Source organism: Sander lucioperca, chromosome 1, assembly GCF_008315115.2.
Source record: "Sander lucioperca isolate FBNREF2018 chromosome 1, SLUC_FBN_1.2, whole genome shotgun sequence".
Taxonomy (NCBI): Eukaryota; Metazoa; Chordata; class Actinopteri; order Perciformes; family Percidae; genus Sander; species Sander lucioperca.
In genome coordinates this window covers 18,243,978-18,262,376 of record NC_050173.1, presented here as the reverse complement: position 1 = coordinate 18,262,376, position 18,399 = coordinate 18,243,978, and the positions used below count along the sequence as shown (strand labels likewise).

Below are 18,399 nucleotides of genomic sequence, written 5' to 3'. Positions count from 1 at the left end.
AGGCGCCGGGCGGGTGTGGGGATACTCACAAGTCCCCGGCTGAGCGCCGCTACGTTGGAGTTTACACCGGTGGACGAGAGGGTCGCCTCCCTACGCCTGCGGGTTGTGGGGGGGGAAACTCTGACTGTTGTTTGTGCGTATGCACCAAACAAGAGTTCGGAGTATTCGGCCTTCTTGGAGACCTTGAATGGAGTCCTGTATGGGGCTCCAGTGGGGGACTCCATAGTTCTGCTGGGGGACTTCAACGCGCACGTGGGCAATGATGGAGACACATGGAGAGGCGTGATTGGGAGGAACGGCCTCCCTGATCTAAACCAGAGTGGTTGTTTGTTGTTGGACTTCTGTGCTAGTCATGGATTGTCTATAACGAACACCATGTTCGAACATAGGGATGCTCATAAGTGTACTTGGTACCAGAGCACCCTAGGCCAAAGGTCAATGATCGATTTTATAATCGTTTCATCTGATCTGAGGCCTTATGTTTTGGACACTCGGGTGAAGAGAGGGGCAGAGCTTTCAACTGATCACCATCTGGTGGGGGAAGACTCTGGACAGACCTGGTAAACCCAAACAGGTAGTGCGGGTGAATTGGGAACGTCTGGAGGAGGCCCCTGTCCGACAGACTTTCAACTCACACCTCCGGTGGAGCTTTTCGTGCATCCCTGTGGAGGCTGGGGGCATTGAACCCGAGTGGACAATGTTCAAAGTTTCCATTGCTGAAGCTGCGGCGGAGAGCTGTGGTCTTAGGGTCTTAGGTGCCTCAAGGGGCGGTAACCCACGAACACCGTGGTGGACACTGGTGGTCAGGGAAGCCGTCCGACTGAAGAAGGAGTCTTTCCGGGATATGTTATCCCAGAGGACTCTGGAGGCAGTTGCAAGGTACCGAAGGGCCCGAAGGGCTGCAGCCTCTGCCGTGAAAGAGGCAAAGCAGTAGGTGCGGGAGAAGTTCGGAGAAGACATGGAGAAGGACTTTCGGTCGGCACCAAGGTGCTTCTGGAAAACCGTTCGCCACCTCAGGAGGGGGAAGCGGGGAACCATCCAAGCTGTGTACAGTAAGGATGGGACGCTGTTGACCTCAACTGAGGAGGTAATAGGGCGGTGGAAGGAGCACTTTGAGGAACTCCTAAATCCGACTAATACGCCCTCTATGGTAGAGGCAGCGCTGGAGGATGATGGGGGATTGTCGTCAATTTCCCTGGTGGAAGTTGCTGAGGTAGTTAAACAACTCCACAGTGGCAAAGCCCCAGGGATTGATGAGATCCGTCCAGAAATGCTTAAAGCTCTGGGTGTGGAGGGGTTGTCTTGGTTGACACGCCGCTTCAACATTGCGTGGAAGTCGGGGACGGTGCCTAAGGAGTGGCAGACCGGGGTGGTGGTTCCCCTTTTCAAAAAGGGGGACCAGAGGGTGTGTGCCAATTACAGGGGTATCACACTTCTCAGCCTCCCCGGTAAAGTCTACTCCAAGGTGCTGGAAAGGAGGGTTCGGTCGATAGTCGAACCTCAGGTTGAAGAGGAACAATGCGGATTCCGTCCTGGTCGTGGAACAACGGACCAGATCTTTACTCTTGCAAGGATCCTGGAGGGAGCCTGGGAGTATGCCCAACCGGTCTACATGTGCTTTGTGGATCTGGAGAAGGCGTATGACCGGGTCCCCCGGGAGATACTGTGGGAGGTGCTGCGGGAGTATGGGGTGAGGGGGTCCCTTCTCAGGGCCATCCAATCTCTGTAAGACCAAAGCGAGAGCTGTGTCCGGGTTCTCGGCAGTAAGTCGGACTCGTTTCAGGTGAGGGTTGGCCTCCGCCAGGGCTGCGCTTTGTCACCAATCCTGTTTGTAGTATTTATGGACAGGATATCGAAGCGTAGTCGGGGTGGAGAGGGGTTGCAGTTTGGTGAGCTGGGGATCTCATCGCTGCTTTTTGCGGATGATGTGGTCCTGATGGCATCATCGGCCTATGACCTCCAACACTCACTGGATCGGTTCGCAGCCGAGTGTGAAGCGGCTGGGATGAGGATCAGCACCTCTAAATCGGAGGCCATGGTTCTCAGCAGGAAACCGATGGAGTGCCTTCTCCAGGTAGGGAATGAGTCCTTACCCCAAGTGAAGGAGTTCAAGTACCTTGGGGTCTTGTTCGCGAGTGAGGGGACAATGGAGCGGGAGATTGGTCGGAGAATTGGAGCAGCGGGTGCGGTATTACATTCAATTTATCGCACCGTTGTGATGAAAAGAGAGCTGAGCCAGAAGGCAAAGCTCTCAATCTACCGGTCAGTTTTCGTTCCTACCCTCACCTATGGTCATGAAGGCTGGGTCATGACAAGATCCAGGGTACAAGCGGCCGAAATGGGTTTCCTCAGGAGGGTGGCTGGCGTCTCCCTTAGAGATAGGGTGAGAAGCTCAGTCATCCGTGAGGAGCTCGGAGTAGAGACGCTGCTCCTTCGCATCGAAAGGAGCCAGTTGAGGTGGTTCGGGCATCTGGTAAGGATGCCCCCTGGGCGCCTCCCTAGGGAGGTGTTTCAGGCACGTCCAGCTGGGAGGAGGCCTCGGGGAAGACCCAGGAGGGATTATATCTCCAACCTGGCCTGGGAACACCTCGGGATCCCCCATTCGGAACTGGTTAATGTGGCTCGGGAAAGGGAAGTTTGGGGTCCCCTGCTGGAGCTGCTACCCCCGCGACCCGATACCGGATAAGCGGATGAAGATGGATGGATGGACAACTCCAGATATACAAAACAACATACATTATCCAGACTTTAACATATATATTAAAAACAAATATACAGTAATAATATATAAAAGATCAAAATGTACAGTGTTAATGTGCAAATAGTGCAATAAAAAAGAGAAATGATTGTAATGTTTGAGAGATTACAGAGAGGGGGTGTTCGACTCTCCGAGGGAGGCGTTGTAAAGTTTAATGACCACAGGCAGGAACGATTTCCTGTGGCGCTCTGTGGTGCATCTGGGTAAGAGGAGTCTTCTGCTGAAGGTGCTCCTCTGCTGGGCCAGTGTGTCGTAGAGAGGGTGTGAGACATTATCCAAGATGGACTGAAGCCTGGACAGCATCCTCCTCTCAGCCACGATCGTCAGTGTGTCCAGCTCCTCCCCCACGACATCACCAGCCCTCCTGATCAGTTTGTTTAGTCTGTTGGTGTCAGCGACCTTCATCCCACAGCATGTGACAGCGAAGATGATAGCACTAGCCACAACAGACTGATAGAACATCCTCAGCATCGTCCGACAGATGTTAAATGACCTCAGCCTCCTGAGGAAAAAGAGTCGACTTTGGCCCTTTTTGTAGACAGCCTCGGCGTTTCTAGTCCAGTCCAGCTTATTATTTAAGTACACCCCCAGATATTTATACTCCTCAACAGTGTCCACAGGGACCCCCTGGATGGAAACAGGGGTCCCAGATGATTTCGCCCTCCTCAGATCCACTACGAGCTCCTTCGTTTTTGTCACGTTGAGTTGCAGATGGTTCAGCTCACTCCAAGTGACAAAGTTGCCCACAACAGTCCTGTATTCAGTCTCATCAGCCTTTTCTATGCAGCCAACTATTGCTGAGTCATCAGAAAACTTCTGAAGGTGGCAGGACTCAGGACAGTGAAGAGGGTAAAGAGGAAGGGAGAGAGGACAGTCCCCTGTGGAGCCCCAGTGTTGCTGACCACCCTGTCAGACACACAGTTCTTTAGGCGTACGTACTGTGGTCTGCCCGTCAGGTAATCAACAATCCAGGACACGATGGGGGCCTCCACCTGCATTGCAGTCATCTTCTCACCCAGTAGAGCCGGACGGATGGTGTTGAAAGCACTGGAGAAGTCAAAGAACATGACTCTCACAGTGCTCGCAGGCTTGTCCAGATGAGTGTAGACTCTGTTCAGCAGATAGATGATGCTGTCCTCAACTCCCAGGCTGGGTTGGTAGGCGAACTGTAGTGGATCAGTGAAGGGCCTGACCATAGGCCTTAGCTGCTCCAGGACGAGCCTCTCGAAGGTCTTCATGATGTAGGACGTCAGAGCCACCAGTCTGTAGTCCTGAGGGCCACTGGGACGTGGCGTCTTTGGCACAGGAACGAGGCAGGACGTCTTCCACAGCACGGGGACCCTCTGTAGGTGCAGGCTCAGGCTGAAGACTAGATTTAGTACTCCACACAGCTGGGGGGCACAGGCTTTAAGCACCCTGGGAAATACACCGTCAGGGCAAGCAGCTTTGCCTGAGTGGAGTCTTGTCAGCTGTCTTCTCACCAGGTCAGGCGTGAAGGACACTGTAGAGGTGACCGTGGGGGGAGGGGTGAGGTCCTCAGGTTGTAGAGGACATGGTGTAGAGCAGGGGGAAGGGGTGGAGTAGGAGGGGGTAAAGTGGCAGTTTTTGTTGGGCAGCCAGCAAAAGATAGATGCTAGATCGGATCCGCTAGCCTACCCTGGTATTCTTACCCTAACCCTAACCAATCCCCACTCCTCATGCCTAAACCTAACTACGTCGACCATTCTAGCAGATCCAATTTAGGATCTAGTGCCCATGAGTGCCAAGGCAGCCATTTTTGTAAATGGCCACCAAATAGGTGCTGAATATGCCTGAATGTTGCAGAAAACTGATTTTATGAATCCTGATGATTGCCTAAGTGTGTTCACTGACATGTTTTTCCCTTTGTTTTTGAAGGGTGCTTTTTATAAGCTTTTAACCTGAGAAAAAATGTAGCATGGTCACTTTTCATTAGCAGCACAGTTGACAGAGATATCGCTGGATAAAGTTCAGGGTCACCGGTAACCTCTAGTCACATGTCACATGATAACTTTTAAGTTTGGCTAAGCGCTTCAAGTTCATATGACAATGTTTTATTTTTACAATGGCCTTCAAATCTGTGCAAGGGAGCTGATAATTGTCTAGTCTGTATAACCATGTGACCAAGCCTTCTTGGTTGAACCTAATAAGGAAACTAGTCTCCTGATGGAATAGCTCACAGGGTCACCGAGACACAGACGCTAATCCACCCTGGCAAAGTGCCAACTACAATATGATCAAGTTTTCTTTTTTAAAATTAATAATTATATGCAACATCAGTTTATATCAGCATATTTACATTTATTTTTTGTTTTTTTTAAAAACACATGTGTGTATATAGAAAATGGTGCCCAGTTTCTGTGCAGGTTGCTTGGGGGCAGAGTGACCATGCGCCTTTATTTGTTTTTTGTTTCACTCAAGTAAAAATAAAGCACCATTAAAAATATAAACTGGGAAGTCTTCTGACATTTGATCTAATCCGCTCTTACACACCATCATTTTTCTGCAACCTTCAGGCATATTTAGCACCTATTTGACAGCCATTTTTGAAACTGCAATGCTATCCATATATTTTCATAACACATCTGTGTCAAATGTGTTGCTTTTATCGCAGAATGCACAATTGTGCTTAACTGCCCGACTAAAGGGACCTTCTAAATCATTTACTTTCTTAAGACATCCAGATCAACTCATGGTTGATTTGGGGCGATGTGCTCACATCAGTGGAGCCATACACAGCAGCAGGCAGAACATACTGTCTGAGTCCAAATGCATTAAGCATGGCATCATCAGCCCCCAGTGGCTTCAAAATAAAAGATCTTCACATTTTTTGCCGACTTGAGCTTCCTTACTATATATCACCAGCTACTTCAGAGGAATCCAGCTACGGTGCAAAACAACCCAGTTTACAACTCAGTGGCAAGACCTGGAAAAGGGAATCGTAACTGGCTGCATAATCTCGCTTATCCTCTTCATCATGGGAATGAACCTCCTTATAACAGCTGCTGGAAAAGAAGCCCAAGGTGTTGTGTTCGCATAGATTAGGTGGACCCAAAATGCAGAGAGCAGGCAGGTAGGCAGGCAGCAGGTAGAGCTCGAGGATTTAATTCAACAAAAATATATACAACAAAAGGAGAACAAAAATGCAGCAGGCAAAACAAAACTCACGGACGAGAAGCCTGGAGTGAACCCGGTTGGAAAACTGAAACACTGACAAAGTCCAGAAGCGAAGCAAAACACTCAAACTGACTGGAACAAACAAACTCAAACACAATGACGAATGACGACCCCGGAGGGGCGAAAGAGAGTCCGGGGGAGGCAGAAAGCCACTGGGGACCAGGGAACAGAAAGTCACTGGGGTACAGGGAACAGAGAGTCACTGGGGCACAGCGCCCTGGGGCACAGGGAACAGAGAGTCACTGGGGCACAGGGCACAGCGCCCTGGGGCACAGGGAACAGAGAGTCACAGGGAACACAGAGAGGGGCCACTCGGGAACAGAGAGAGACCTCGGCCACAGGGGGCAGAGAGGCCTTGGCAACAGGGGACAGAGAGGCCTCGGCAACAGGGTGCTGCGGCCAGCAGCGAAGGCAGAACCCTTTGGGCGGCCAAACAGGCCATCGAGGACCTTCAGGAGGTCGAGCAGGCCGGCGAAGATCCTCAGGCGGCCGAGCAGGATGTCGAGGACTCCGAGGTGACTGGCGGCGAAGGCGAAGCCTCTCAGGCGGCCGAACAGGTTGCCGAAGGTAGAGCCCCTCAGGCGGCCAAGCAGGACGCCAAGGCGGAGGTAAAACCCCTCTGGAGGGCGGCGGCGAAGGCAGAATCCCTCTGGAGACCGGCGGCGAAGGCGAAACCCTTCAGGAGGCCGTCCGTGAAGGCGAATCCCTTCTGAAGGCCAGCGGCGAAGGCGAATCCCTTCTGAAGGCCGGCGGCGGCGAAGGCGAATCCCTTCAGAAGGCCGGCGGCGGCGAAGGCGAATCCCTTCAGAAGGCCGGCGGCGGCGAAGGCGAATCCCTTCTGAAGGCCGGCGGCGAAGGCGAATCCCTTCTGAAGGCCGGCGGCGAAGGCGAATCCCTTCTGAAGGCCAGCGGCGAATCCCTTCTGAAGACCGAGCAGATCTGCGGCAAAGGCGAAACCCCTCAGGATGACAGGCAGACCGAGGCAGGAGAAGGGGCAGCTGGGCTGAAGACAGGCAACGGGTCAGCTGGGCAGATGCCAGGCGACGGGTCAGCTGGGTTGGGGTCCGCCAAACAGGCAGCGGGAACAGAGGTCGACAGGGGCGCCGATAGGGCACGAGGGGCAGGAGTGGGTCTGACCGAAAACAAGGGCAAAGTCACTGGGGTGGTCTCAAGGACAGTCTCAGGGGTACCGGGGACCGGCAAAGTCACTAGGGAGGTCTCTGGGACGCCGGAGACCGACCAAGCCTCAGGGGCAGTCACTGGGAAGGTCTCTGGGACGCCGGAGACCGGCAAAGCCTCAGGGGTGTGATTTGATTTGCAATCTCACAGCACATACACAACCAGAGAAGACAGAATAGGACATATGACAATGTCTATTGGTCTAAAAAAAAAACAATATTAACTTTTTTAACTGTGATGTGATGAGTGTGGCATGAGCTGTGTTCAAGTCATTTCTCTCACTTCAATCATTTTTAGTAAAGACCCAAACGTTTCTAAATTACCAAATAGACATAACGTTAGCATTAAGTCCTATTTTAAAAGGCTAGTCAAGGCCGTCAGCAACAAGACTTCTAGTCTGAAGATAGCATCCATATGAATCACCTCTCTTCATTCAGACCACCCAAGAGTATACTTAGGAACCACGAGGTATAAATAGGGCTCGCTGACATATCAAGTTAACTTTGGGTGTTGTAGCCTGTATGGCTTTCCCTACAGCTTTCAACTGCAGACTCGAACAACTTATGTCTGTGCAACTTGCAGTGAGAGAAGTTGCAACAAACAACAGTAGCTTGCTAACCAGGTTACCTCCCAAACCTACATTACAGTCATGGTGCATTCTGGGAAATATGTAAAGATGCGCAGGTTGATGACATCTACATCACGCTTCAAGGCAGAAGTCTCCTTTAATGGTATAGGAACTTTGACAGGAGGGTTGTTATAGTTTTATTTGTTGGTTAAGGTGGACAATAAGTGGCCCGCTTGCTCACAAAACTTTCATTTGCGTTGTGTTTTATTTACTTAAAACGCAAAGCATGATAAGATGTGCCAGTCAGGCTCAATATTCTATTTCTATGGCCCAATCTAGGGAGGAATGCGCCTAAAACGTATTTGAATAGTGTGCTTTTTTCATTCGCTCGATTGTAACATTCCTCCTCATCCCTGCGTTATATAGTAGCAATGTGCAGTTACATCTGAGGTGGCCGTCTTACAGTACTGGCTACTGCCACACAGCGGTGCTCCATCTCCATGTTACCCACCCTGCAATTGTTTCCTTTTTTGACTTATTTTGGGAGGTAGTGTGCTGTCACACAAACTAATTATAAAAAGGTAAAATGTAGTTTTTATTATTCATATTGAAATACAAAAAATAAGATACATGCATTGGTAATGGCATATATACAGTAGATCAACATAAAAAAAATTATATATATTAAAAAAAAAACAGGAAAAATCATCACTGTAACAGCTCCTTTCGTTGGTGGGAAACAACCATGTGTCATGTACAAATAGATATTATTTTCATCTTATTGTACTGAGCAAAAAGAAGTAAAAGCAAAGAAACCACATATACATTATACCATATACACGTGTACTTTGGTCAATAAACAAAAAGCAATGCCAAGAGGCAGGATGATAAATGCACTGATCAGTGGACTGGATCATTCAGATGTAGTATGAAATATGATATACAATATAAAAGTAGCTTTAGTGATCAATGTGGAATAGTAAGTTTAACAAAAACATTGAATTAGTGGTAAAAAAAAGCAATACAATGAAAGCTAGTTGACCAAAGCAGCACAATAATCAGTCAGTTCTGATGACTAAAAGCCTCTTGAGTGAGTGCGTTTAGTGTACCATAGATTCCTTCTGCCCGACATCTTAGAAGACAATTTAATCCTACAAAGGCTCTTTCTCATGAAACCACTCAGGACCATGTGTCCACATAAGTGTGTTTTCTCGCCACAGGCAGTTGGACATTGTTTGTAGATACATGTGGCTCTTACAAATATAGATAATATGCATGTCAAAATACTGTCACACAATATATGATAAAAAGGCACAAACAGGAGTTTTGAGTTGATAATATATCATAACTGTTCACACTAGTTTTAAACTAACTACAACAAAATGTACAAATATCACAATTGTGGGCCTTATAGGTCATTATTCCTCATGCTTATTAACAAAAAATAACAAGCCTGACACTGTTTGAACAGGGCTTCATTTCTGAGCCTATGGTGACATTGTAAACCCCGCACAGTAATACTATATATATATATATATATTTTTTTTTTTTTTAACCCTTGTGTTGACTTCGGGTCTCATTGGCCCATTTTAAATTTTTGTTTTATATCAGAAAATATTGGACGTAGAAATAAGCGCTGAAAATGTGTAGAAGAAAAATTTAAAACGTTGGAAAAAGCAAAAACAAATTGTGAAAAAAAGGCGTCACAAATGTCAGAAAAAAAGTGTTTTTTTCAAGGTTGAATGGAAGACAACACAAGAGTTAAATGACTCATGATCACCGGGTTGAGTGCATAATTACACCCCAATTGAAAGCTTTTATGTGAACGTGTGGCTTGGATTATTAGTGTCATTCACCATGTAAGAATAGCACCATGGAGCTACATTACAAGCTTGCAGTAAATAGAAGTGTACATAGAGTATGCACACAAAACAGGCACTTCTTAGCACATGATCACATGATGCATGCATGCACATCCATTCACACAGTTAAGACCTCAGAATGCCCCAGTAATGATACATGAAATTAAAATCAAGATGAAAAAATGTTGAAAATTAAAAATACATTTGCTCAACTAATTTTACTCGCCAAAATGTATTCTGTAAAAAGTGATTAAAACACACTCGAAACGGTCTAAAAATGAATACACTCATCGCAAAAATTGGTTACAAGTTCTTCCATGACATGTTAAAACTGTTTCAGCGTTGTATGGCACTCAGCATTTCTAAACACAACTACTGTTGTTGTTGTATTCCTAGTTGATGTTAATGATAACATGTTGATAATGGCATAATATAGAGCTCAAACTGGTTCTGTCCACATCAATTCTTCCAATAGTATCTAAAATAAAATCCTTTGTAAAAAGCTTCTTATGGCTAGAAAGAAGCTGCTGAGTCCCAGTCTGCTTGTCTCTGAAGAAAATGGGTTGTAATCAGACTCTTTTTACAGTCTATGGTTGTAAAAGCTCAAATCAAATATATTTGTAACATGTATGTCCTTTACAGTTTAGCAAAACCTTGAGGTACACCTGAACTCACTCCAAGGCACAGTGGTGCACCATAGCACATTTCAGTTTTCCTGAACGTCATTACGTCTCTAGGATTGAACCCGATTGCCTAACAATTTTCAAATTATTATCTGGTATATGTCTACAATTTCACATGACTGCTCAACATACGACTGTAAACCCTCCCCATCTTGCAAATGAGGCGAATAAACCGTTGCAAAATTACCTTGAGAAACTTATGGCTGCTGTCTCTACACAACATAAACTGTGTTCATTTTTCAGCATAGATGACAATAACATCCATCCGGACACGTACAAATCCAAGGATAAAAAAAGGAATGGAAAACGTAGTCCTTAAAGCCACAACGAGTCGTAGCCCGTTGGCGTATCCCGCTCCTTCACTACACCATGAACTGCGTATAGCCCTCAGCGCCCGTGACAATCACATCCATCCAGATCCTCATGGCCTCAGGAGAGGGAGCAACCATGTAGTAGACTCTGTCATGAGTCTTTACACTGAAGGTCAGCGAGGGGTTTGGGCTCTGGAGGAGAGAAAGAAAAGGGGAAGGATGAAACGACAACAAAAAGAGGGAGGAAAAACGAGAAAGGCAAGAGAGATGATGTATAGTGAGTGGGAGACAGAGAGAAGTAAATTAGAAGATAATAAATCATACTTTTCAAGACAGAATGTAATTTGCATGCATCGCTTTTGTAGCAACCTACACACACACACACACACACACTACCTTATGTGCATTCTTTAAGTGATCATAATACACTTCTTCAATGGCTTGGAAGTAGATGACTCCTTTCAGCTTGGCTTCATGCTTGTCTGCAGAAGACATAACAGTTACTATGACATATAAATATAAACGAAATGTATAAATACAAAGTTTGCAAATGTACTGGAGCGAGTTTCATTTATATTTCAAATGCATGTAAAACATAGGAAACCCATAATATGAAATGTATTTAAATATATCTGTGAAGTACTATGTGGATGCTGTGTACACATGTCTGTGTATTTGCGTCTTCATGTGGTAGTTTTTGTGCATCTGTTGCCTCTACCTGAATAGTAGGAGAGCGTGCGTCGGTTACGGTCAAAGACGAACCAGCGTTTCTTCCAGGTTTTGATTTTGCCTCCCATTTTAATCAAGTAGCCACGGCAGGTCTTTTCAGAGATGGATAAGTGGAAGCACGTGTCTGGGCTGTGGCCCGCCGACTCAATGTGAGCCCGCAAGTCAAAATCGTCCTTTCTCACCGGCAGGTACCGTGTTAGCGGCCGAGACTGGAGAGAAAAGAGTGAATGGGTTCATTGAAAAAGGGTGGGGTGGGCATTGGTTCAAGTAATAAAGAAAAGCAACAGTGTATTTATAATTTCTTTTGTGTTTATATAATTCATACAAATCATGCAGATGTGTATGTTAGATAGATTAGAGTATACGATTCTTTCTTCTGCTGCCAATAGTTGATGGTCCAGGCAGCAAGAGAACAGAAGATGATGGATGAAGCTTATACTAACAACTGTCAGCACAGACATGATTGAAACCATACAAGTGTATGCATGAAACGTACAAAAAGTTAGCTACAGAATCAAGATGGAAGGCTTTGTTGAAAAAGTAAAAAAAGTTAGTTCCCTAAAAGGCGACATCAACCTTCAGAAAGAATAATCACATATTGAGAAACACTAAATGAATATTTTCGATTGGAACACAAATAGTTCACGCTCCCGTGTTTCCCGGGAAAGTCGTGTTTTTCTTCCCTACCTGTGCCCTCTGTTTCTCCCGCAGTTTCACCTCCCGGTCGATGAGTTTCTGACGTCTGCTCGTCTCCTCCTGTAGCCTTTTCTCCAGGTCCTCCCTTCTTTTTCTCTCCTCATCCAGCGCCTGATTTCGCACTTCCATCTCTTGCTCCTGAGGAATAATTGAAATTGTTACAAAGGTTTAAAACACACAAACACCCATAGAAATTGGGAAACGCATTCCAATCTTGCCATTTCTGAAGAATTTTAACAGTTCAAAGTACAGTAGTGTCCCTGTGTCTTTAAGTTCAGGGATTTATCACAAAGGCAAATAAAGAGACAGCATTCATGCTTCTATTTTTTTGGCCGGTCCCTACCAATAACAAACTATACTATATACTATAAAACAGTGAAAACAAAAAGATGAAATCATTGGGATTAGGATTTTATGGCGTACTGACCTTGTGTTCGAGGAGGCGGCTCTTCTCTGCCTGGGCTTCTCTCAGCAGACGCTCCATCTCCTCTAGCTTGGCCATATTTGAAGTACTGGCACTGTAGCACACAAACACATTCAACACACATCAGGAAAAGAAAAGAAAAAAGAAGCAGAAACAACTTTTTTTTCTGCACAGTAAACTACTTGCCACATAGTCATGGGAAAACAAACACCGAATCAACTGTCATATGGCATATGAACCAGAAATCCAGTGAACATGTAAATAAATAGAGGCAGTTGCCAAGTTCATGTATTAAAGCTGCTACACCAGCAGCCAGCGTGACAAACCGACTCCATTCTGACATCCACATGTGTTTTTTCAGGAGTAACATTTTCTGAGAATCTCAGTGTCTGTGCCACAGTCGTGGATGTAAAGGTTACGGACACTGTGGTGGAGTATATTGTCTTAATTAACGACATAGCATAATCCAAGTTTGAGAAACAAGCCCAAACCTTCATGTAATATTGCAAGTGTTCAGAGAGAACACATGGCTTAAAGCGTTCTGTTTAGCATTCCAACTAAAAGGCTACACTCCTGAGAATACTCCGGATTATTCACTGTTTATGCATATATGTGTGTGTGTGTGTGTGTGTGTGTGTGTGTGTGTGTTGAATCTAAGAGGAAATCCACTAGGAAAGGAAGCCTGGATGTCGAGGCAATCTGAGGATCGCACCATCTCACTTTCTTCTCTCTCTGTCTTTCTGTAAGACTTTCTGGCTCTCTGCTGTGTCTTCGGTTTAGAAACAGCAAACCAAGTCTAGCTTCAGGTCTCTCACACTGCAGATGGTCTACATATGGCATGCATTCTTGACTGAATCACAGGGAAGGGATTTATTTATGTATACGGTTCTCTCTCTCTCTCTCTCTCTCTCTCTCTCTCTCTCATCAGAAGCCAAAAGGAAATGGATACCCAGTGTTGATCTGTGATGATGTCACAACATTGTTAAGACGAATGGTACACATTAGACTCAGTCTAAACAAATCAGGGAGGGGGGGGGAGAGAGAGAGAGAGAGAGAGAGAGAGAGAGAGAGAGAGAGAGAGAGAGAGAGAGAGAGAGAGAGAGAGAGAGAGAGAGAGAGAAGTAGGGTACCTCAAGAAATCGAAAATTTTAAAAAAGCATCAGGAGGGAGGGTAAGAAAAATGAAGAAAAACAAGAGCAAGCGGAGAAAGAAAAGTGCTTTCCCGCTCTCTGTATTCTTTGCTAATGAGTTCCTGGTTTCAAATGAAATCACCACATCTCTCTCTATTTTATGCTATAATTTTAACTGAATACCACCAGTTTACATAATAGTGAATTTTTGATGTGAATACTACCTTAAGTCTGTTGATTATTTGCAGGAAGTTAGCATGTTCATTATTAATCTGTTTAAAAACTTAGGCAATGATGAATGATGAAAATCAATATGATAAATAAACATGATGACCTGTGACTGCAGTATATGCCATATTTTAGTCTTGTACATGCATTTAGACTCAAACTTATCTTACATCACACATCCTATTTCACTGTCATTACTCACATAAACATTTACCAACCTCACAGTAACATCAATCCTCTCCCCTCTTCCTCCCATCCTCTTGATATTCTCTTACCTCAATCGATGAGAGGGAATCACACTCATAGTCATTGTAGACCAGCCCAGTTCAAATCTATTTATTCAAGTATTTAGGTTACTTGAGAAGAAGTTTATTTCTCTTGCTCGAACCCTTATATCTCCAGAAAACAGGACACATCACTGACAAGATGACAAAAATTCCAGGTCTATCATGAAACTACTTTTTTTCCAAGCACTGATCCAGGTTCCAACACACACGTCTTCCAATCCAATCTAAGCTGGGACAACACAATCCAACTGGAACCATACTGAGGATCACAGAGGCAGCCTGTTCCAGGAAAACTTGCAGAGAGGTCAATCTGCAAATGGTTTGGCACTGTGCAAAATCTATCTGCAGAAACAAGACCATACCATTCAGAGAAACAAGAGGAGGGTTGACAAATGCAAGCACTGAAAAAAAGGAGAGAAGGAAAGCAAGAACACATGGTTTTAGTCCAGACGGGGGGTGGACCCCTAAATGTACTTCCACACTCGTACTGGTTTGCTCAGTTCATCTGAACCTGAGGGAGGGGGGGTGAACACACACACACACACGTTTTCCGTAACTTGACCCTCAGAACACTAATCAAGAAAGAGTCCCCCTTAACTCATATAACACGCACAGTTCTGCACATCTTGTTCTCCAAGGAGGGAACATGAAAGGCGGGAAACCTCCACACACTTTTTGAATTAACTCACTTTCTACTCTCTTTGTTGCCCCCTCACCCCCTTTGTACAGTCAATGCTTCATATTATGAACACAAAGGGACATTTTTGTGTTTTCGATTTTTCAATTTTTGGTCTGTCTCTTGTCATATTTTAACTTTTCAACCTATCTGTAATTCACTTGGGTCTTGGTCTGTCAGATTTTCCAAATCATTTCTAAGGCATTGGGGAGAATATTGTTCATGAGCAAATATGTTACACATAAAAAAATATTCAAGCCCAACTTATTTTACACTTAAGTCAGAAATACACACCACTGACAGGCTTCAATATTTAGTTTTTTTTCTGTTCCTATGATTAATATCCACAGACATAAACGCGTGTGCATACACAAACGACACATGCCGTACCATGACACTTACCTGGAGACATTATCAGGTGAGCAAGCAGAGATGCTGGTTTCAATGGAGTCGGTACTATCCACACTCATTGTGTCAAAGGCCTGGTTGTCACGGTACCCGAAGGCATCGAGGTAGACGTTGGTCTGGGAAGCTGCTCGGGAGCCGGGCTGACCTGGAGAAACACACACACACACACACACACACACACAGAAAGAGAAATAAACAACATTAGTGAATCATGTTAGTTATTCTTCTTATGCATGTGGGCACTTGGGTTGTACCTGTCTCTGTCACTCCATCTGGGACAACAGTTGGCCCAGATTGCTTCAAGTTTGGATCACAATTCCCCGCCACTATGAAGCGCTCTTATATGTTCAGTAAAAAATAAAACCACACCTTAGTGGTGTAACTACTCTTGTTAAAATGTGTCCAAATAGTAGGACTCACAAACAAACGCACTGCAAAACGAGCACATGCAGTACAGCAGAGACCAAAAAGTAGTTTAAGCAGTCCAAAGATGTCTGGAAAGAGAGTGAGATGTCCTCAGAACTAGAAGGAGGGTGAAGATACTGGAAAGAGGGACTAATTCAGCCTCTGGGTACAGGAAGAAACACAAAAAAAACCTGATACCATCTGCCCCATGCAGCAGACCCACCCATCTGATGAGCCAGATCAAGGGACCAAAGGGACTGAGGGACCAGATATACGTACCAGTGTCCAGGAAAAACAGCAGTACTATTCCAACACAACAAGGCACACAACATTTCTTCTAAAAGTGCAGCAATGAAAGAGTTATCTATGAAAGATCAAAATTGGTTAATGCATGTGGTTAGTCTACACATCAATATTTACGTTTTCATTCAAAATAGTAAGACCATATACACGTTAAACTTGACATGGGAAAAAAGCACAGGGTCCTTGAGGTATTTCCTTCATCTTTCAGCAGCTAAATCTGCGTTCAAAACCAAATGTCAGCACACACCCAAACAGAGGGCAAAGGGATTACACTCTGTGGTGAGTGAACAGCGCATTATCGTAATGATGGGAAATGGCTGGTTAATGTTTGTGGCAGGAAGTTGACTTAGAAGAAATCTACTTCTAAGTGTCTTCTTTTTTTTTTTTTTTTTTTGTAACAACCCTTCACAACCCTCACATAACAATTTTTAAAATTGTTCATACTCAAACCAGCACCTCTGCTTTACTCACTCACACACAAAAAACACAGTACTCTACACACCACTTGATGGAGCAGCTCTCCTCCCCTTACATTCCTGCACTATCTCCGCTGACAGATAAACAAATGAGAAATGTTGTGATCCAACAAAACACAATGAGGTGCACACCCACACACAAACAATCCATAACAAGGATACATGTTACCATATTAGGTGTATTTTCATGTGACAACCCAGAGATGAGTGTTTTTGTTTGCGCAAGTGAAGAAGACATGAATAAGAGAGACAACTGACAGATAAAGATGCAGTAGTCTTTGTAAGTAAAGTTACATGTATTCCCATGTATTTGTGTACCTACATGTACTCTCTTTAACAGTATATACTGTATGGTTTCTAAGTTTAACTTTATTATGAGGATTCCCATTAGCTGACACCTAGACAACCAGCTTGTCTTCCTGGGGTCTAAAGCAACATTAAATCAGACAATATTAAAACAGACGGTATTAAAACATTGCATGACACATACGGGAAAAGAAAAGAAACATAACAAACTCTAACAAGTATAAAAAAATAAAGTAATTGTGTTTGTGCATGTGTACCTTTATGCAGACGTCGAGATTCAGTTTCCTTGTTAGATAAGGAGAACATTCTTGGGAGAATGCTGCCACAACTTGTGCTCTGTACCAGGGGATGATGGGACTATAAATGACCAAGAAGAGACCAAACCTTTTTACTTACATGTGTCAGTATTATAAAAAAAAATAAAAAATCAGGCTTACATCTTCGAAATGACAGAATATGTATAATACACAATACAATTGAATGCCAAACTTGAGAAAATAAGCTACAGATAGACCAAGAAAAAGGATAACATAAATGAATTTGTACTGATTTGTGTCATTTATGCATCCGTTAGCATCTACATGAAGGCGTACCTTGGTAGGGAAGCTGCGCCCCAGTGTTGCACACGTGAACTGGGGAGTCATGATGGGTGTGGTTTTCTTCCTGGGTAATGTGTCACTTAGATGGAAGCCACCTTCTCTCTCAGACCTTTTCCTCTCTTCCAGCAAACGGAAATGCTGATCAAACACAACAGGGGGGAGGGGATATACATGATTAACTGATTATCAATTATTCATCATTGGCATTCATCTGGATCAAATTAATGATCATAATGATCCAATTTCATTTTAGGTTGTCTTACATTTGAGGAAAATGTGTGGGATTTAAAATGTTGTACTTTTTCTTACATATATCAAAAAAGACACTGTGGCAAAAAACAATGCATACTGCAATTCTTTAATCCATATTGATTCATTTCATGAATAAATACTAATTTATTCATATATATTGATTTATTCATATATAAATAATAAAGACTGAATAAGTATTAATGTATTCATATGAGTATGAGATGGGATAGGGGGAGGATCAACATAAGTAACATTAGTAATAGTAACAGAACTTACATTAACAATTATTCATTACTTATTAGGGGTGCACGATTCAGCAAATGTCACGATTCGATTTGATATAGATTTTTAGGCTCAAGATTCGATTCAAAATCGATTTTCGATTAAAAAAACGATTCACAGTATGTCAATGTAGTTCCTTTTCCCATGTGATTGCAGTAGACATACAATAAAAAAAAAAATTTTAATTAAAAAATATGAATAGATTTTTGGAGTTCTATGAATCGATTTTGAATCGGTAGAGCTTGAATCGCGATCCGAATGTGAATCGATTTTTTGCACACCCCTAGTACTTGTTATAATTACCATCAAACAATCAAAGCAATAGTGTAAAATACACATCTGGTTTCTACATCGAGTTTTCACGCAAAACCAAAACTCAAACACAAAGTTGCTGATAGACACGCAAACAGACACGCGCGCATTACCTGTCTGCATCGGTGGTGGTGTTTTTTGACAGGGAGGGGAGGTGGGGGAGAGTCAGGGAGGGGAGAGGGGTCTCGATATGACACCATGTTCTCTGGCCAATGGACAGAGGGTGTTTTGGGGAGGGGTCGGGGATATAGATGGGAGGAGGAAGAGGAGGGACAGTCGGCAGGTGAGGAAGAATGACAGAGCTTTGAAAAGAAGAAAGCAACATTGTCA

At 44.3% G+C, this 18,399-nt stretch overlaps 1 protein-coding gene across 7 annotated transcripts in view; it reads right to left on the bottom strand.

Moving 5' to 3' along the window:
• Positions 1-9,461: 9,461 nt before the first annotated feature.
• Positions 9,462-18,399, bottom strand: part of phldb2b (pleckstrin homology-like domain, family B, member 2b) — a 43,238-nt gene continuing 34,300 nt past the window's right edge. For 6 of the 7 annotated variants that reach the window (XM_031301340.2, XM_036006781.1, XM_036006778.1 and 3 more), the window contains 8 exons: positions 17,218-17,361; positions 16,882-16,981; positions 15,129-15,279; positions 12,409-12,499; positions 11,973-12,119; positions 11,275-11,494; positions 10,953-11,038; positions 9,462-10,748 (listed from right to left, as the gene is read on the bottom strand). In XM_031301340.2, coding sequence (XP_031157200.1) covers positions 10,608-10,748; positions 10,953-11,038; positions 11,275-11,494; positions 11,973-12,119; positions 12,409-12,499; positions 15,129-15,279; positions 16,882-16,981; positions 17,218-17,361 — 1,080 coding nt within the window. In that variant the 3' untranslated portion in view covers positions 9,462-10,607. Of the gene's footprint in view, positions 10,749-10,952; positions 11,039-11,274; positions 11,495-11,972; positions 12,120-12,408; positions 12,500-15,128; positions 15,280-16,881; positions 16,982-17,217; positions 17,362-18,038; positions 18,372-18,399 lie in introns of those variants that run through there. The other variant, XM_036006791.1, reaches the window with a different exon arrangement.